The following is a 21,808-nucleotide window of genomic DNA, read 5'->3' as shown; positions in this document are numbered from 1 at the left end:
ATAATATATATTATATATATATTATTGTATATATTATATATATAATATAACATATATTATATATAAAATATATAACATATATTATATATATAATATATAACATATATATTATATATATGCAAGAATAGTAAAAATAGAGGATATTTCTTGATACTGCTTTCAGGTCTAATGAATAATTCTCATCTGTCCTTATCCCCACTTTGGGTTGTATTTCAGACTTAAAATCTTGGTATGGTCATTTGCCAGTAACATTTGGAGATACCTGATGAATGCATTCTCTACCACACAGAAGTTTGAATACCTTGAATATATTTTAGGCCATGATGTGTTGTTTCTGTGAGGGCATGAAAAGAAAATACCTAAGACATTAGATGTTTACTTATTTTTGAAGGCCTTGGTGAGGCTAGAGAATTGTTGAAGTGAGTTGGAAGGATAGAAGGTAATATATCCAAAATAACGATTTCAGAAGTAGTGCAGTTGCTGGTGATTACAAAGTTCACATTGTGACATTAAAAATGAGTATTTGAGATGGATTGGAAGAAGTGATCTTTGGTGTTTAGAAGATCAAGCAGCTGGGAAGCCAGAGAATAAAATAAGTTATCTACAGTGTCACTGAGAATGACAGTCATTAGCATAGAGAGCAAGACTTTGAGTCAGGAGTCAGTCTTTAGCAGATGAGTGGAGGTGACTGGGAGTTCAGTAGATGATAGCAGAAAACAGATGGATAAGGTAGTGTAGCGAAGCAGTGCCTCAAAGGAGCCAGGGGTTTTTTCAGGAGTGAGGGGTGGTCTGAAAACCAAACTGGAGAACAGAAAGGCTCTTCTCCCAGTCCTAGCCCTCTGATGGTCAGATAAAGAGCAGTCCTCTTAGCTAGGACTGACTGGTTTAATCCACAACAAAAAGGGTGAGGTTTCAGAGGCTGTCGTGATCAGTAGGGATTCCTGGGGGGGCAGGATAAAAGACTTTGGGAGGAAGGAGTGAATGAGAGTAAAAAGAGTCACTGTTAATAATTACAGTGGACATTTTCCCTTTAGAGTTATTCAAATTTTATTCTCTATTACCAACACCTCAGCTTAGTTTCTGCCCAATCAAATGCTGAGTTCACTGTTTGGCGTTCTCTGGTCATAATTCTGATTGTAGCAAACAAGAAAGAATATACTGGAAGTTTTCTTTCTAGAGTTAAGAAATAGTGCCACCAGGGGACTATCTGCTTCAGCTATATAAAAAATTGATAAAAAGATGGTTAGTAGGTAGAGGGCTAGATTGACAGATGAATAGATGATAGATAGAAATAAAATGACATAGTATAGCAATAAATAAAGCTAGGTGTTTTTGTAAATGATATTCAAAAATTCAAATATAAATATGTAGTGACTAACTTAAGAGATTTTTAACTAGATCTTCTGATGTAAATGATGACAATGTTTGTGTTTGTTCGTTTTGTTCTGTTTTTATTGTCTGTCCTAGAAATTATTTTTTATTGAAAAATGATTGATTACACATATTTGTGGGGTAGAGTTGAATATCAATACCTGTGTACAATGTGTGATGATCAAATCAAGATAATTAGCATATTCAACATTGCAAGACATAATCATTCCTTGTGTCCATTAATTAATTTTCTGCTAACCCCTCTTCCCCTTCCCCTTTCCCATCTCTAGTTACCACGGTTTTGTTCTCTTCTTCTGAAAGTTCAGTGCATTTTTGTAAGGTGCATAAACTTTTGCTTTATTTAGAGAGAAACAGTTTGGGTGGTGTTGAAAAGGAAAGGGTAAACGGAAATGTTTACCTGTGAATCAGAAGTAGAATGGTACAGCAGTCAGGTTCATTAGAAATTAACCACGCTTGCCAAAATGCAGTGTGTAAGCTAATTGTCATTTTGTTTACTGACTGTGATGAGTCATTTTTACTTTCTCAGCCTGGTATTTTTTCCTCATACCTAAGCAGTGGTATGTCAAAAAACAGGACAGTGTACATATTCCAGAAGTCATCCAGAGAGCTACTTTGATTTTTGTGATAGTCTCAGGGTCAAAATAAACCATTGGGAGGGAATCTGTTCCAATAATAATCACTAGAATTAAGGTGGGGAAAGAAGTTGAACTCTAATATTAATTGAGTGAATATTTGTAATATAGGTAGTTCTGTACATTATCTCACCAAAGGGAAGTAAAAAGAGTCCGTATGCTTTGAAATGCTAAAAAAAAAAAAAGTGGGACCCTGAAGTCATTGTAAGTGTGAGGAAAGTCTTAAATTTTTCCCAGGACAGGGGAAACAGAAAATAGAGAGTACTGTAAAATTACACTAAATTTTAGCAGTTCCACTGAAATTGAATCAGATGCCAGAAAGTTTGGAAGCACCTGAGTAAATTCTGTGTTGATTAAAACACTTGGCTAGAAAATGTCAATATCAGGCTCTCTCTTGATCACCTACAACTAAGTCGAAAGACTCGTCAAAGATAAGTTCTTCATTGTACTCAGAGCTGAAATACAGTCAGCTGCCATTCAGTTGATAGTAAGTAGATTTCAAACCTCATCTTCAGACTCTAGGAAGCTCCCCTCACTCTTGTCGCAGAGTAGGTAGATTACAGAAGAGGAGGAGGAGAAGAGGAAAGGAGAAGGCATGGTGCTGCAAGGGAAGCTTCTCTCCAGGCTCATTTGTTTTGTTGTTGTTGTTAAACCTGTGCTTGATACTTGTGATGTTGCTGTCATTCATTGTATTTTCAGACCTCCAGTCCAGCTCAGCTGCTGGCAGTGGCAGTGGTGGTGGTGCAGGAGGAGGAGGCGGTGGAGGCTGCAGTGGCAGTGGTGGTGGAGGCAGCGGAGGAGGCGGCGGCAGTGGAACAGGAGGATCTCAAAGCACCCCTGGCCCTGGAGGGATATCCCAGCACCTGACTTACACATCTTACATCCTCAAGCAAACTCCCCAGGTCTGGTCATTTGTGACTGATCTTTAAATTCATTTAGTGATTTGATAATTGCCATTAATTATAACTGATTTGCCTTTACACCTCTGGGATCAAGGGTCAATACTAACATTTTAGCCGTGTTATAAATCTGTATTATTTTGGGTTTGTTTTGCTATGAGACGAGGAAATGGAGATTCAGAAATACTTAAGTAACTTATTGAAGATGTCCCTGCTAAACTAATGGTAGAGTTTGGGTTTAAACCCAAATCTTTCTGCCTCAAAGAAAGATTTCTACTATGCTAATTGTCTCCCAAATCCATGAGGTAATAAACAGTATTAATGTACAGTTTAAAATTTGCTCTTAAGGGGCCGGCCCATGGCTCACTTGGGAGAGTGTGGTGCTGATAACACCAAGGCCATGGATTCGGATCCCTATATAGGGATGGCCGGTTAGCTCACTTGGGAGAACATGGTGCTGATAACACCAAGTCAAGGGTTAAGATACCTTACCGGTCATCTTTTTTAAAAAAAAAAAAAATGCTCTTAGAAGGGAGTAACCAAAGACAGAGTATCAAGTTGTGGTATTTGGAGTTAGGTTAGATTTGATTAGGAACAGTTTCTGCCTTTTTTTCCCCTTGTCACTGAAGTCTCGGCTCTCCTCTAAGGAAGGTAGTAGAATTTTGGTTCCAGACGTGCTTATTAAGGATGGGTAGTTTTTAGTCTGAGTGATTATATCCAGCTTTGAGGACTGGATTGCAAAACCTGAGTTTCCACCAGCCTGCTCTGTAACCACTGTGCAAAATTTTGAGAAGTGGGGATGACTGTTGCCAATGACACTTAGAGCAGATCTGTTCTCTTCAGTTATTTTGACTGAGTTGCACAATTGAAGGGGAGAGTATTATAGTTTATAACATGGGGACTTGCAATGTATAGGATCAGAGCAGTTATTTGAATTAACAAATTACTGGTTAGTTTCTTATATTTTTTTCTAACTTAGGGCACATTTTTAGTTGGCCAGCCGTCACCCCAGACATCTGGGAAACAGCTGACTACGGGGTCGGTGGTCCAAGGAACGCTGGGAGTCAGCACATCTTCTGCACAAGGACAACAAACATTAAAAGTTATCTCTGGACAGAAAACCACTTTGTTTACACAGGTAAATACGCACACACACACCCCACATACGTGGTGATTGTGGCATTTATTTACATGTTTACTGCTTCTCTCTTTCCACAAAGACATTAAGATTGCATAAGAAAATGAACAATAAAATACTGTAGAGAAGTAAGAATAAATCCTGTGGTTTGGGAAAATACGAGGGTGCTTCAGAAAGTTTGTGGAAAAATAGAATTAAAAGATAGTACGAATCTTGGGCTGGCTGATTTTAGCTCACTTGGGAGACTGTGGTGCTGATAACACCAAGGTCAAAGGTTCAGATCCCTGTTCAGGCCAGGCCAGCCATGAAAAAAAAAAAGATAATACGAGTCTTTCCATGAACTTTTTGAAGGACTCTTGTATAAATGGAATGAGAAAATAAAGTCAGGGGTTATTCAGATATACAGACAGTAAGATCCTGTGCAGTTAATATAATGAGGTATAAAATTGACAGCAAAAGCAAAATGAGAAGCATGGTCAGTTATAAAAATCATGGTATTTGTAAGAGAGAAAAAAATACAGAGTATTTCTTTAGAAGAAACAAAGATTTTCTTGGCACTTCACTGTAAAATTTCTCTGTAGGAATTTCATATAAGAGACCCTAAATAGTGTTTAACAGGCAATTTCAGCCACAATATCCATTCAGTGAGTGCTATACTGGGTTTGGAGCATGTTTCTGCAGCATTCTTTAGTAGATACCAAAAAATAATGACAGGGTATTTTAACTGGGTGAGGGATATGGTAATCATCTATAGGAAGATACTATAGCTAGATCTCCAAAACTTACCAAATGAAACAAAGGTACAGAAGGATAGATATAGTATGACATCATTCATCAACAAACAATATATTTTCTGTGACGATATGGAGACCAGCATTCCTCAAAACATGGAATGATTATTAGATGTTTGTCCTGCTTTTTCTGTGTCTGTTGAGATGACTGTATGGGATTTTTTGTTTGTTTTTTCTTTTTTAGTATGTCAATAAGGAGGATTTGTTAAACCAACAATGCATTCTTAGAATAAGCATTACTTGGTTGTCATGTATTACCCCTTGTTAATATTATTATTGGATTTAATTTAATAAAATTTTGTTCAGAATTTTTGCAAAGGATATTGGTCAGTAGTTTTCTTTGTAATTTCTTTCTGGTTTGGTTTTTGATTTTTTTGTTTGTGTGTTTTTGGTTTTCTGCCTGTTTTGGTATCAAGGTAATTCTGGCCTCATGAAATGAATTGGAATCTTTCCCTCTTTTTTGGAAGGGTTTGTATAAAATTGATATTATTCCTTCCTTAACTATTTAGTAGAATACACCGGTAAAATCATTTAGGCCTGGAGTTTCCTGAGATTTTTAACTGCAATTTCAATTTATTTAATAGATACAGGGCTGTTCAGGTTGTTTATTTCTTCTTGAGGGAAGCATGGTGGTTTCTATCTTTAAAGGAGTTTGTCCATTTAACTGAGTAGTTGAGTTACTGGCATAAAGTTGTTCATAGTATTCCCTTATTACCCCTTTAATATCTGTAGGATTTTTAGTGATGTCCCCTTTTTCACTCTTAATGTTGGTCTTGATTATGTGTCTTTTTTTTTTCTTTATCAATCTAGCTAGAGGTTTATCAATTTTATCTTTTCAAATTACCAGTATTTGGTGTCCTTTAATACTGATTTCCTTTTGGGGAGATTCAGAAGTATATACATGATGTTATAGTTTATTCAGCCTTTTCTTGTGAGAGTAGGAGCAACATGCTTTATGGCCGTCTGCATCTTGTGTGGAAGCAGAAGTCCCTGACCAGTGGATTTTAATGTAGTAGAAAGAGCATAATTGATATGGTTTCAGATTATATAATACCCATAAACTTGAAGAAACTTCCACTTCTTAAGCTGGTCTGTCATCAAGGAAGAATAACAACACTACTTGAAAGGGCTATTAAAATCGTTTTCCCTTTTACAACTATATATGTGTGTGTCGAATATTCTTCATTTAATTTAAGCCAACATCACACACAGGAAGAAGGAAGAGGCAGAGCCAGGGCAGGGGGAGCATTGGAAACAAAACAGAACTGGCTGCTCTTGCCATGGTAACCAACTAGTCCCCCTTTTGGTTGCCACGGGGCTATCTTTTGCCTTTCGCTTCTGCCGTCTTCAGATGTAGAGCACGTTTAGTGTTTCCACATTTCTGTGGCAGATTCTCCCAGTGTGTCCTGTGTAGGGCTTTTATCATTTGTTAGGGCTGTGTTCTGTAGCCTCTTGTTTGTTTTCATAGTTGCTTGTCCATCACTGGATGTCTCAACTAGTTTTTGAGCTCAACCAACAGAATGCATTTATATATTTTTGTCTTTTCTATCATTTTTCTGGATTTGGTGCTGTGAGGAATATTGCAGCATATGCCTAGTCCGCCATTCTCAACCTGGAACAGAAAAATATAGTGATCAAAATTAAGTTCCACATTAAGATAAAATGACATAAATCTTTATGCATTGAACCATATGGCAACAACATACATAAAGTGCAAATACTATTGAGAATATGAAGAGATTTGAATAAAACTACAGTCATAGCTGAAGATTGTAACTTGTCTCAGAATTTAGGTGATCAAATGAATACATCCTGTTACAAAGGATTTAAATTAGAATAACACTTTTGGGCCGGCCCGGTGGCACACTGGAGAGTGCGCCGCTTGGGAGCGCGGTGGCACTCCTACCGAGGGTTGCGATCCCGTTGCTGGTCCCTGGTACGGGCACGACACCGAGGGTTGCAATCCCGTTACTGGTCAGTAAAAAAGACAAAAAGGAAAAAAAAAAATAACTCTTTTAACAGGCTTAATTATGTATCTTTCAAACACAGAATACACATTTTGCTTTTATGCCTATGGAACATTAACAAATTGATTATGTACTTGGCCACAAAGAGAATCTTAATATATTCCAAAAGTAGCATTGAATGTGCCTCATTCTCTTAATAAAAAACTCAAATCAACAATAACCAAAAAAACCTTGATATTAAAATATTCTCCTAAATTCTTAGATCAAAAAGAAATCAAAATAAATTATGGATTATTTAGATCTTTATATAAATGACAGTTTTATTAGTGAGGGTTTTCGAGAGAAACAGAACCAATAGGATATATAGAGATATGCAAGATGAGACTTAACAGGAATTGGCTTATGTGATTATGGAGACCATGAAGTCCCTTGACAAGCTGTCTGCAAGCGGGAGAACCAGGAATGCTGGTGGTGTGATTCAGTCTGAGGTTGGAGGCCTGAGAACTGCAGGGGATGGGGATAAGGGGCTTTCTGGTATAAGTCCTAGAGTCTGAAGGCCCAAGAACAAGGAGCTCCAAAGTCTAAGGCAGGAGAAGATGGACATCCCAGCTCGAGAAGAGAGGGAGAGAGAAATTGCTCTTCATCTGCCTTTTTGTTACAGATTGGATGATACCTGCCCACACTGGTAAGGGTGGATCTTTTTTACTCAGTCTACCAGTTCAAATGGTAACCTGTTCTGGAAATACCCTGAAATAACATTGTACCAGCTATCTGGGCATCCCTTAGTGCACTCAAATTGACATATAATTAACCGTCACAAGAGTACTTCATATTAAACATATGGCAGCAACCCAAAAGCATGCTCAAGAAAATTCAAGCTTTGGGAGGTTTCCAGTCAAGATGGTGTAATAGACAGTCCCCAGCATCACACTCACCCACAAATCAACTAATTTATGACTATAAAAAAGCAATAACAGCCAAGCTAGGGCTGCTGGACCTCAAGGGAAGAGAAGGAGAGACCTACGAAGTGCATGAAGGTGGGAGAAGCCACAACAAGAGAAAGAAAAAACCGCTCCAACTGTTTAAGGGTGGAGTGGCTGAGTTCACAGAGCAGGAGCTGGCAAAAGCCGCAGCTGTGCCCTTCAGTTGAAGTTGCTTGGAGGCGGCCACCAGGCCAACGAGACCACTAATAGGTTGTCCATAGACCCACATAGGAGCGAGGAGCCACAACAACTGAAAGAAGGAGCCACTCAGAGGCTGGTGAGTCATCACAAGGGACCAGAGCCTGTCCCATCCCATGGGAAGTGTTTGGAGCATGGGCGGTGGGGGAGATGGGCCCACTGGGGGAACAGTGGGGCACAGCAAGGACAGCTGACTGGTCCCCCAATCAGCGAAGGACCCCTCAGAGGAGACCGGTCAGGAATGCAGAATTGCATGGGGTGCAGTTTGATGAAAAAACTCAGCCTCAGATCAGAGTTTCTACACAACCAAGGTGCACTGGGTCTCTCGAGAGCCGGAAATACCTATAAAGTCAGCCATTAAAACTTGAGCTCTACGAAAACCTTCCCTAGGGAAACAGCAGCAAAGCAGCAATTTAGCTCAACCACACAGCTCAAGTGCTGGTCGCCACAGGAAGTTCCCCATTTTTAGAGGTAAGCAAAGGACAAAAAATTAGTTCTGGCCCAGGCACACTGCCAGCGCCTTAGGGCCCTCCCAGGGACCTGAGGTATGGAGCCAGGGACTGGACCCTCCCCCTTCCCACAACCAGGCACACCTCCAGTGCCTCAGGACCTGCCCAAGGTCCTGAGGTATGGAGCCAGGGAACTGGACCGCTCCATACAACCAGGCACACCTCCAGTGCCAAGGAGCATGCCAAAAACATCACCTCCCTGTGGGTGGCCCACCACAGCCATTACAACAACCGCAGTTGCTGCAAAAGCGGCTAGACATCACAACCACCATGCAGATGGTCTGCCAGCCACTGGAGTGCATTGACACAAGGAGAGTCACCAGCAGAGACCAAAGAAAAGAAGTTGTTTTTCTCCACAAAGCCCATTCCAGAGTGACAGAAGCAGCATCTGCTCTACGATAATATTGGGGGACCTGAACACACCTCTCAGTATTAGACAGATCATCCAGGCAACAAATCGACAGAGTAACTATAACTCTTTCAGAAGGAGAGGAGGAATCTAGGGTAATTAGGGGGGGAGCAGGGAGGGGAGAGATTGGACAAGGGGCATAAAGCATAAGTACTATTTGTAACAATATATATGCTAGTAATATTGATTTGATCAACATATGTCAACGTTGAACCCCCAAAATATGTATAATCAATTAAGATTCAATAAAAATTTTTAAAAAGAAAATTTAAGCTTTAAATGCTTTTTCCTTTAGCCCTGCATTCTTTTATTATTAAGGTATAACTTATATAAAATAATACACAGATCATAAGTCTACTGCTCAGTGAGTTTTGACATACGTATATTCATGCAACTATATCCCAATCAAGATGTAGAATATTTCTGTCACTCTAAACCATTACCCTCATTTCCCTTTCCATTTTTTCCCTATCATCATTTTTCTATTTCTTTCAGTATAGAATAGCTTTTGGTTGTTCTTGAACTTTATATCAATGGAATTACATAGAATGTACTCTTATTATGTCTAGCTTCTGTTCAACGTAGTGTTTTTTGAAAGTTGTCCATATGTGTATTGATAATTCATTCTTTTTTATTCTTGAGTATTTTGTTGCATGACTTCATTCTCCTGTTGATGGACGTTTGGATAATTTTCATTTTTTGAGTGTATAAATAAAACTGCTATAAACATTCAGATCTTTTTGTGCAGAGGAATAGTTAGGCCATAGGCTAAATATAGTATATGTTTATAAGAAATTGACAAATGGTTTGGTAAAGTGATTGTGTCATTGGACTCTCCCATAATTAACGTGGGAGAGTTCCAGTTGCTCCACATCCTCACTAATGCAGAAGATCATCATTCTTTTTGATTTTAGCCATTTTTGTGAGTGTGAAGTGATATCTCATTGAGGTTTTAATTTGCATAAAATTCCATTGCAGGGCCGGCCCGGTGGCGCACTCGGTAGAGTGCGGCGCTTGGGAGCGCAGCGGCGCTCCCGCCGAGGGTTCGGATCCCATATAGAGACCGGTCTGCTCACTGGTTGAGCGCGGTGCGGGCGCGACACTGAGGGTTGCAATCCCGTTGCCAGTCACGAAAAAAAAAGACAAAAAGGAAAAAAATTTTAAAATAAAATAAATAAATAAATAAAATTCCATTGCAAATTGTGCCATAGCTGTTACTTCTGGATTCTAATTATGACTTCTCCAGTTAATTGCTATGTGACCCTGGTAAAGTCACTGAGTTTAATCTCCTCATGTCTAAGACAGGACTAAAATCTACCCTATGTTTATAGTTAATGAAAAGAATGACATATGGATGACATAAGATACATACAAGTATTTTCTGCCATTCCTGGCTCCTGGCACATAGTAAGCTCTCAGAAACTGATAAATGGTATCTACTTGTGGAGTGCACTCATTTTGGGCAGTAAACAATTATTTAGACCAGGGGTCAGCAAACTATGCCCAAGGCTTTCTGTTTTTGTAAATAACTATTGGAACACAGACACATCCATTTCATGCTATAATAATAGAGCTGAGGTGATGCCACAGAGATCCGATGGCCTGGAGAGCCAAAAATCCTTAATCATCAGATTTACCAAAAAAAGTTTGTTAAGCCTTGGTTTAGACCACTGAGACTAAAACTTGTGAATAATTCTCCAGTACTAAAATGCTAAGTCATCTAGTCTAGAGCACCATTAACTTACCTATTTAAGTCGGGACCTGTCTGGGTTTGATTTTCATGTTTAAAAATTACATGTACATTTAAGAGCACTTTGGACTCAATTATTTTGAAGACAAATGGCCTGGTATCTTTGAAGATGCTGCTGTAAATGCATTCATTTATTTGTTCTATATTAGATGTTAAGGAACATTTATTTGTAGGTAGAAGGTCCTAAAATTTAGAACTTGTCAGAAGGTCACTTTATATAGTTTTGATTAGCAAGACTTTCTTAGATATTCTCCAATTCTTGGGGTGTGTCTTACATATAGATAAGGAATAAATTATGACTATTAACTATGACAGCACTATTACTTCTATCATTTTGTTTCTGCAGGCAGCCCCCGGAGGACAGGCATCTCTAATGAAAATATCCGATAGCACCTTGAAGTCTGTGCCAGCCACCTCACAACTCTCCAAACCTGGAACTACAATGCTGAGAGTAGCAGGAGGGGTCATCACAACTGCCACTACCCCAGCTGTGGCCCTCTCAGCAAATGGTCCTGCACAACAGGTGAGAATCAGCATGACAATAGAAAATCATAATGCAACATGATATTATAAACATAAAGAAGATATATCCATCAGGCACACTAGTGGATCATCTTTAAATTGAAATGTCTTTTTTTTGTTAGTTGAAATATAATTCACATACTGTAAAATTCACCATTTTATAGTGTAGAATTCAGTATTTTTATTACAGTCACAGAACTATGCAACTATTATTATCATCTAATCCCAGAATATTATCGTTATCCCAAAAACAAGCCCCATACCCATTGGCGGTCACCTCCAAATTTCCCCTTTCCTCCAGCCTTAGGCAACCACTGATCTCTTTTCTGTTTCTATGGATTTGCCTGTTCTGGACATTTCATATAAATGTAGTCACACAACATGTGGCCTTTGGTGTTTGGTTTCTTTTGCTTAGTGTGAGGTTTTCAATATTCATCCATGTTGCAGTGGGCACCAGTACTCCATTCCTTTTTACACCTGAGTAATATTCAGTTTTATGGATATATACTACGTATTGATTGTCCATTCATCAGTTGATGGACTTTGGGATTTTCTGCTTTTTAAGTATTATGCGTAATGCTGCTGTGAACATTAACATACAAGTTTTTGTAGAAACATGTTTTCATTTCTCTTGGCTGTATACCTAGGAATGGAATTGCTGGATCATAGGTAAACAAAGAGATGTTTAACATTTTGAGGAGCTGCCAAACTGTTTTCCCAAGTGGCTGCACCATTTTAGATTCTCACCAGCAGTGTTCCAATGTTTCTGCATCCTCGCTGGTGCTTGTTCTTGTCTTTTTTTGTTTTTGTTTTTTTGGTTTTTTTAAATTATCATTAGCATAATAATGTAGCCATCTTAGTGAGTGTGAACTGGTATCATTGTGGTTTTGATTTGCAATTCTCTAATAGCTAATGATATTGGGTATCTTTTCAGGTACGTATCGGCCATTTGTATATCTTTGGAGCAATGTCTGTTCTTATCCTTTGCCCATTTTTTAGTTGGATTATTTATCTTTTTATTATTGAATTGTAGCAACACTTTATATATCCTAGATATAAATCTTACCAGATTTGCAAAAATTTTCTCCCACTCTGAGCTGTCTGTTCTTTCTTGGTAGTATCTTTTGAACCACAAAAATTTTACATTTTGACGAACTCCTGATTTACCTTGTACCTGCCAGTGCATTCGTCACACTTTGGTGACCTTCTTCGCCTTTTGATGGCTTTTATCTCTGAGCCCTAGCATTTAACACTATGCCTGCCATGTAGTAGATGTTTGTTGAATGAAGTGACACTTTAAAACATTGTAGTGAGTTTTTAATAAAGGTCATTTTATTCCATTTTCTGAGAATATGTTTTCCTACTTTTCTGGTGTTGAAATACCCTTTTGTAAAGTGATATAATAAGTGGTAATTTTTTTAATGTAGTAACCCCCTATGATATTCCCTCGTTTTAAAATTTTTCAATTTTCCTGGTCTGTGAAATCCAAATGTACAGAAACCACTGAATCAGAGAAGCACTCTTTTTTAAATGGCATGACATTTATTAGATAGGTAATAGCAAGTAATAGATATTTATTGAGTATGCTATGTGACTGTGTTTGTTCTAAAGAAGTTACACTGCTTCCTTCTTAATTTCCTTATTTCTGACTCTGTGGGTGATCAGTCTGAAGGAACATCTCCTGGTTCATCATCAGCTGTCAGTTCTGTAATGAAAACTTCTGGGCAGCAGCAAGTGTGTGTGAGCCAAGCCACCATGGGAACCTGCAAGGCTGCCACCCCTGCTGTTGTCAGTGCCACGTCCTTGGTGTCCACACCGAACCCCGTCTCTGGGAAAGCCACAGTGTCAGGTCAGTTGTGTCATGGTATTACTTCTCTCTCTATTTCTCCTTTTGAGCTAGAATATTTTTGGAAGGTTTTAAGCATTATTTTGCATAATAAATTAGTAAAAGTAGCTAACCCAGTAACCAGGTTAGTATATATACTAATATGTACTTATATATTTAATTAATATACGAGGGTACTTCAAAAAGTTCATGGAAAGATTTGTATTTTAATTCTGTTTTTCCACGAACATTTTGAAATATGACCATATAGCTGCTTTTTAAGTAAATTATATTTAAAATTTACGTATACATTTTTAAGTCTGACTTTAAATTTATCATTTAAAAATTGTTAATTTATAAATTTATAGATTGAATAATAATTTTTAAGTGATACAATAAAACCTTAGCCACTTGGGTATTTTAGCTGTATTCATAATGTAATTTGTGGAGAGTTGAGACTTTGCTTTCTCTTTAAAGTACTTATTTCTTTTTTTTAATGATCAATTTTGAATGGAACTTATTGTAAAACGTATCATACATTTCTTTGTTTTCATAAACAAAATATAGAAAGTATATATTAGCCTTGATGATCCCAAGTCATAATTTTTAACATTAGTTTTTATATTGGGTAGTGTTAGGGTCATATGCTTGAGGTCTGGTTAAGATGTATGCTATCCTTATTCCCACACTTTAAACAGCCCCAGAAAAGTATTCTTTTTACTTCTTTAGGTAACATAGAGCATGAATCCGGAGGCCAGATTGCCTTAGTTGAAGTAACCTTGCTTTAATTTTTCAGCTCTAAAATGAGGTTGATTATAATGCCTACTTCATAAAGTTGAGAGGATTAAAAAAGTTAATATATAAATGCTTAGAATACTGTCTGGCGAATAGTGGGCCTTATATAAATAATCGCTGCTGTTATCATCATCATCAGTGTCATCATTTTTGTCATTAGTCCATTATCCCTTATGTGAACATCTAAAATCCAAAAAGCTGTGAAAGCTGAAGATTTTATTATTCATAACTAATAGGGCAAAATCAGAACTCCATTGTCAGTCTATTTTTGCTACTTAATGTGAATCTTCATGTGTTTGGGCACAGAAATATTCATGTATTTGATTACATTGTGATGTCCCAGATACCAGGGGACTGGTACCAGTTTTGTTTTCATTTTTCTGCAATTATGTATAAATAGATACTTCCGTAAAATATAATAAAAATGTCACAGCAATGTCAAACTCTTAAAAAAGTTTCTGAACACCCTTAATCTCTATATTATCTTGTTACAGATTGATAACTAGTTTACCAGCTGGCCGTGGTCTACAGAACAAAACTGAGTGTCACTAAGATACACATACATACACACACACACACACACACACACACACACACTTTACTACCTTTGCATAAGAGACTATGGCTAATGATGTTGTCGTTCATTATTATTACTACATTTCATACATGGCTTCAAACCAAATCTTGTTCGCTTTTTGGATAGAGAGCAGAAGATTAAGTCTGCTATGTTTTTCCCTTGATTCCCACCTCCCAGTTAAAATTGACCATGTTCTATTTTAAGGAGTGCTTATTAACTCCACTAATTGAATATTTTATTTCACACCCTTTGTTAGGTACTGGAGTAGAAATTGTGGAAATAGAAGGAATTATTAATATGAGTGCCCTCCCCTCTCCCCTTTTCTGATCAAGTTCTTAGCATGCAGTAAATGAAGTCTCTTAGCTTTAAGTTCTAGGTTCCTGAGATGCTGCTGATGAAACTTTCTGTATAACATTTTCATAAAAGGGTCAAACTATTTCCTACTGGCAACCAGCAATTTTTTAATTAAACTTATTATAAGCTATTTTAAACAGGGTTACCTTTGGGATTAAAACAGAGTGAACCAGGGAACGTGTACTAGGTGAAGAGGTCAGAGCATGTAGGGCCTTTGCAGGTCATGGTAGGAACTCCCAACTCTTACTCCAGGGGAAGCCACTGAAGGGTTTTAAGCTAAGGAGTGACATCCTCTGCTTTACCTTTTTAAAAAGACCTTTGGGTGGAGCATTAAGAGTAAACTATGGGGCACAAGATAGAAGCAGGGAATGGACCAAGAAGTAAGAAAGAAAATTTGATGATGTGTCAGGAAACTACATCCAGCCTAAAAGGAGTTTCAGAAAGAAAACAGAAAATAACAGGAAGGAAATGATCCCGGAAATCAAACAAGAATTCTTCCCAGAAATGAAGGGCGTGAACTTCTAGGTTTGAAAGGTGCGGTGTCCAGTTGAATGAATGAGAGATGGCCCAAAGCCAGACACCCCAGATAAAGAGAAGATCGTAAAAGCTGCAGGGAGAAAAAGAAAACATTCCTGAAATTGCATTATCTTTGAGCTTCTTAATAGCAATGTTAGAAGCCAGCATACTGCTTTTCAAAATTCTAGGGTAAAATTACTTTCTGTCTAGATCATTACTGAGTGAGGGTAGAAATATTTTTTGATAAAGTTTCAAATGTATTTTCTATCCAAAAGCATTTCTGTTTGTCTGAATCTTCTGTCCAACGACATTACTAAAATGTGTTTTACCAGAGTGAAGAGGTGTAAACCAAGAAAGAGGAAAAAAACAGAAGATTCAACATAAAAGGAATGTAAAGGGAATTCCCAGGGTAACAGTAAAAGCACATTCCCAAGATGAGAAGTTTGTGGCAGGCCTAGAAAGCAGCAGTCCAAATTGGAGCAGATCAGAGAGTTCGCAGAAGGATATCTCTTATTAAAAATGGAACTGTAAATTGTGTAGGAGATTTGACTGGGGAGATTTGCATTAAGGGATGCTTTACAGAGTTCTTGAAGGAGGTGGCAAGACTTAGTAAGATGTTGAAAGAAAACTAAGCAAATGAAAGAGGAGGAAATTGTTAACTCTAGAAAATAAAATGTAATCATGGTATACTTCTTCGTTTTTCGTTTTTTTGGCGGCTGGCCGGGATGAAGATCTGAACCCTTAACCTTGGTGTTGTAACACTGCACTCTAACCACCAGAGCTAACTAGTCAGCCCTTGGTATACTTCTTTGGATCAACAGGGTATACTGGAGCATAGGGAAGAGAAAGTGTAAGTGCCTTAAAAGAGGCTTATCTACCCTAATAGTAAGTCAGTAGGTAACATGAAAAATTGATGAATGAAGGCCTGCAATATATACATTCTTTTAAGACTACTGAGGTAGTAGACCAGGAGCAGCTTGCGCCCGGTCAGGCCTGGCCCAGGGGCTGAGAGCCAGACTGCGATGCCGTGGCCCTGTTGGGGGACAGACTTGAGGAGGATGAGTCACTGGAGCAATTCACCAAAATGACGAACACAAGGGGAAAGAGAAGAGGCACCCGATACATGTTCTCGAGGGCTTTTGAAAACATGAAGTTGTTCCTCTGACCACGTACATGTGAATCTGCAAGAAAGGTGATATTGTAGACATCAAGGGAACGGGTACCATTCAAAAAGGAACTCCCCACAGATGTTGCCATGACAAAACTGGAAGAGTCTACAGTGTTGCCCAGCGTGCTATTGGCACTGTTGTAAAGAAAGATGTTAATAAGAGCGATGTTCTTGCTGAGAGAATTAACGTGCACATTGAGCATATGAAGCACGGTAAGAGCTGAGACAGCTCCCTGAAACGCATGCAGGAAAACAATGAGGAGGAGGAGGAAGCAAGAGAGAGAGGAACCTGGGTTCAACTGAAGCGCCAGCGTGCTCCACCCAGAGAAGCACGCTGTGAGAACGAACCAGTGGCAAGGAGCCTGAGCTGCCGGAACCCATGCCCTGTGAATTCATCGCATAGTGGTATAAAAAAAGTAAAAGACCAAGACTGCTGTTCTGTTAACTAAAAATAAATAAATAAATACTGAAGTAAATATTAAAAGAAAGAAGCAAAAGGGTTAAAAGTGAACTACTAGGGAACTCGATGAGGATAGGGAGGTAAAGCAAAGGGTGGCTGGTTTTAGTTACAAGCCTTTTAGTACTTTTTTACTTCTCAACTGATCAGCATATAATATTTTGATAAAAGTAAGAATTGTAAAACTACTAACACCAGCTCATTGTTGTACTTGACTTAATACTTGACTGATTTAACTCTTTCTTGGGAATAGCCCAAGAAAGATTTTCTTGTTTAAGGCCTTGTTCTATGAAGTCTTTAAGGTGATGCCTTTCCTTAGCTCAAACCAAATTCTTTCCAGTGCCTTAAAGTATCTTTAGCCTCTGATGCTGTTTTTTAAGTAGTAGTTATGTTATAACATATGTTTATATTATTTGCATCTTGTGTGCTCTTTCACAATAAAGGCCCTTTGTGATTTTTTTGCTGGCCCGCAGAATGCCTAGAGTAGTTTTGTAATGGAAGTAGGAGGATGGAAATTACCTTTAAAATAAAATGAGACAGAATGACCTAAATGATAGAGAACTTCTGATGTTTGAAAAATAAGGGCTGCACAGAGATAGGAATGATGCTTAGACAGATTGAAGTATTAGATATGTAGGGATGGTGTGAAAGAGATGGAGATAAATTGGGACCAGATTAAAATTGATCCTGAATGCTTTGAAGCTAATTTTGGAAATATTCTTGAGGCAGTTAGGCCCAGAATAGGTTTTTAGGTAGGAAAGTGACAATTTTCTACCTTAAAATACACAATTTTATCTAGTACACATCACAGCTATGTAAAAAACAAATTGTCAGGGCTGGCCTGGTGGCACACTGGAGAGTGCGCCGCTTAGGAGCATGGCAGCGCTCCCGCTGAGGGTTCGGATCCCATGTGGAGACCGGTTCCGCTCACTGGCTGAGCGCGGTGCGGGCGCAACACCGAGGGTTGCGATCCTGTTACCGGTCAGTAAAAAAGACAAAAAGGAAAAAAAAAATTGTCATAGAAAACAAACATGGAAAAAAACTATCTCAAAATGTTAATACCAACTATCTGCAGTAGGATGTGGGGTGACTTTTTCTGCTTTCTGTTAGTCCTGTTTTTGTAAAAAAATTCTGTATTTCTGATTGTGGGTCAAGGAAACTTTAAAAATAAATCATCATTGTCACATCGGTATTTCATTGTGAAATCTGCAGCGCCCACTGCCTCGTGCTCACAGCTCTTGATTTACCCGACAGGGTAAATTTCCTAGAAACTTTCTCCTGTGAGGAAATATGAGTGGCAAAGAAGGCAGGAAGCTTTAAGGAAGCATCTGATCTTCAGTTTGGCCTTATCTTCTAATTTATTTTAGGGTTGTTAAAGATTCACTCCAGTCAGTCCAATCCCCAGCAGGCTGTCCTGACGATTCCCAGCCAGCTCAAACCACTCAGTGTAAACACATCAGGAGGTATGCAGACCATACTGATGCCTGTGAATAAAGGTAAGTCCTTCACCCATGGGCCTGACATATGGTGGTTGTCTCCAGGTCTATGCTGAGGGGGAAGTTTAATTTCTATCAGTAGGCAACTGCTCTTCCCGTGTACAGCCTGCCCTTTAGCTATCATGGAATTCCCTGGCACCATGAACTCTAGGGCACCAACTCTGGGACTGAAAGTAAAACTGAACTTAGCCATTGGCTTCTAAGTAGTTGCCCATTTCTAAGGTTGAGTCAAGGAGGAGGAACATTTTAAGCATTTATGAGAGTTTAGGCTAATTGGATTTTTATTTTCTTAGTCTACTGACAAGCCCCCATTTCCACAGTTGAGGATATAGCTCAGTTAACCTGGCACTAACAATAAACAGTCCAGCCTCTAAGATCACTGAATTAAAAAAGGACATCATTCCTGTTGTCCTGAATTCGTCTTTGTGCTGTTAGTCTAATATGGGGCTATCACCTGGGAGTTAGATCATCCTTATTAAAAATAATTTCTGTATTTGTTATATCCCCCCACCTCCTTTCTTGCCCTTCAGTGGTTCAGTCATTTTCTGCCAACAAATCACCTACCATTCTGCCTATAGCTGCCCCAACTCCAGTTGTCCCCAGCTCTGCTCCAGCAACTGTTGCAAAAGGTATGTAGGATCTCACACTATTTTTGCCCAGAGTTGTGCACAGGACATTACTCTAATCTGAGTCCTGTGAATTTTTAGCATGTGTGGATCAGTCAGTTGGCAAATATGTACTGAATGCTCATATAGTAGACTTGACATTGTGGGAAATACAGAGACACATAAAGCATCATTTCTGCCGTTCAGGAATTCATAATCAGGTTGAAGAGAGTTGGAATGGACAGCAAGCAGTGATTGATAAATGCAAAATAAGTGGAAATGATTGCTAAAATATTTCAGTCTAGGATGTCTGATCAGGGTTGTCAGGGGGTGTGGAATCAAGGGGGCAGGACTTTGTATGGGGCACGGATTATAACCTGGACTTAAAAGAGTGGAGCTTTTTTAGCTGTGGAAAGGTCAAGGGGTATGCCAGTAGAGACAGACTCAGAGGGCTTGTTTGGGGAAGTAGACCAATTAGAGGGACTCATTTGGGGAGAATAGCTGAGGTCAAAGAGCTTTAGGTAGGGGCTAGACTTTAGCAAGCTGGCAGTGGGGGACACTCCTGACCACAGGAATAGATCCAGATATGGCAGTGAATTAGAGCACACATTTGACATCTATAATATCTCCAGTGATAATAATAGTTACCATGTGTTAAGAGCCTACAATGTACCAGCACCATTCCAGGTACTAGAATAAGAATATATATCACTGATTCTTATTCTAGTATTTTGCCATAGCTATTATGCCCATTTTGTGGATGAAGAAACAAGTCTGGAGGTATTAAGTCTAGATAGAAAGCTAGAAAGCAGTGAAATTGGAATTTGAAATACATCTGTTTGATACCAAGTCAGGCTGCTTTTCAGGCATGCCAAGATCTCTTACAATAGTCTTGGGAAGAAGTGGATTTGTAACTCACTAAATGACCATCTAAAGCAGGGTTTGGCAGACTACAGCCCGCTGCCCACTGCCTGTTTTTGTGAGTAAAGCTTTATTGGCTCATAGGAATGTCTGTTTGTTTACATATTATCTCCCCAGGCTTTCTCCCTCAACCACAGAGTTCAGTAGTTCCTACAGAGATTATATGACCCACAAAGCCTAAAATGTTTACTGATTAGCCCTTTATAGGAAAGTTTGCCACTGTCTGATCTAAAAATCGGTGTCAGTCCGGACCAGTACTTCTCAGTAGGAAGAACCTGTCATAGACCTGCCTCACACAGATTATGATTCAGTTAATCTTGGACTGTTGCATCTCTGTTTTGATTTTAATTGAACTAAAATGTTGTACAGTAAATGCAAAGATACTGAGCATACCATTTGATGAGTTGATAAATGTACCCATGTAACCAGTACCCCATTCAAGATATAGAAATTTCCATCACCCCACCCCCGCTTCCATTCAATTCCCGACCCCTGCAGGCAACCACTATTTCTATTACCATAGATTAATTGTTTCTGTTTTTGAACTTTATATAAATAGAATCACATACCTTTTTTATGTCTAGTTTTATTCATTCAACATAATATTTTCAAGATTCATCCATGTTGTTGCTGAGTAGCATTTTACATCGTGGGAATATACCATAATTTGTTTATCATTTCTCCTGTTGATGGACATTAGGGTTGTTTCTAGTTTGGGGCTATGATGTAGGAATCTTACTTCTCTTGTAGAAGAGCTGTCCCAACCTGAAAAGGCTATGATTATGTAATTCCATAATTGCTTGAATACCAGATTAAAGTGAGTATACTTGAACCTGTAGAACTGGAGTATATGAGCTTTTTCTGAGGACTTCCTTCTGTTTCTTAGTCTTGGAGTTACTAGGAATTGGAGGAATATGCATTGCTGACTGTGAAATTAGTAAGGTCACCCAATACAAGTCAATATACATAGAAAAATCATTTGAATTTCTATATACTAGCCACAACAATTAGAAAATGAAATTTAAAGAAAACATTCATAGTTGTACCAAAAATACCAAATGTCAGTTAATAAACCTAAGGAAAGATGGATAAATCTTACATACTAACAATATACTAAACATTTCTGAGAGAAATTAAAAACACCTAAATAAATAGAAAGATATACCAATAATATTGAAAGACTCGATGTGTTACCAGTTCTACAACAAAAATGACATAGATTCAATATAGTTCCAGTTACAATACCTGCAGAGGGGTGTGTGTGTGTGTGTGTGTGTGTGTGTGTGTGTGTGTGTGTGTGTGTGTGTGTAGAGAAATTGACAGGCTAAGTCTAAAATGTATATGGAAATGCAAAGGCCTAAAAGAGTTGAGACAGCCTTAAACAACAAAAAAGCTGGAAGGCTTAGGCTACCAGATATATATATATACAGTCATGCAGAACAACAGGGATATGTTCTGAGACGTGTCATTAGGCAAGTTCATCGTTTGTGTGAGCATTATAGAATGTACTCACACAAACCTAGATGGTATAGCCTACCACACACCTAGGTTTAATGGTATAGCCTTTTGCTCCTAGGCTACAAACCTGTACAGCATGCTATTGTACTGAGTAGTGTAGGCAGTTCTAACACAAGGGCTATGATGTCTCTAGGAGATAGGAATTTTTCAGGTCCATTATAATCTCATGGGATGACTGTCATATATGAGGCATGTCGTTGACCAAGACATCATATGTGGCACATCACTGTACTATAAAGTTACAGTAATTGAGGTAATGTGGTACTGGCTCCAGAATAGGCTAATGCAAAGAGAGCTCAGAAATAGACCTACCCATGGGGCCGGCCCGGTGGCGCACTGCTACAGTGCGCCGCTTGGGAGCGCAGCAGCGCTCCCGCCGAGGGTTC

The 21,808-nt window shown here is 38.6% G+C and overlaps 1 protein-coding gene across 1 annotated transcript in view; it reads left to right on the top strand.

Annotated features, from left to right (window-relative positions):
- Positions 1-21,808, top strand: part of YEATS2 (YEATS domain containing 2) — a 108,470-nt gene that overhangs the window by 73,108 nt on the left and 13,554 nt on the right. The window contains exons 17-22 of the mRNA XM_008574212.1: positions 2,520-2,926; positions 3,903-4,061; positions 11,015-11,191; positions 12,856-13,039; positions 18,250-18,378; positions 18,909-19,007. Coding sequence (XP_008572434.1) covers positions 2,520-2,926; positions 3,903-4,061; positions 11,015-11,191; positions 12,856-13,039; positions 18,250-18,378; positions 18,909-19,007 — 1,155 coding nt within the window. The remainder of the gene's footprint in view (positions 1-2,519; positions 2,927-3,902; positions 4,062-11,014; positions 11,192-12,855; positions 13,040-18,249; positions 18,379-18,908; positions 19,008-21,808) is intronic.

Source organism: Galeopterus variegatus, unplaced genomic scaffold (assembly GCF_000696425.1).
Source record: "Galeopterus variegatus unplaced genomic scaffold, G_variegatus-3.0.2 Scaffold1013, whole genome shotgun sequence".
NCBI lineage: Eukaryota > Metazoa > Chordata > Mammalia > Dermoptera > Cynocephalidae > Galeopterus > Galeopterus variegatus.
The sequence above is the reverse complement of the archived record's forward strand: the minus strand, read 5'-3'. Positions and strand labels throughout refer to the sequence as shown.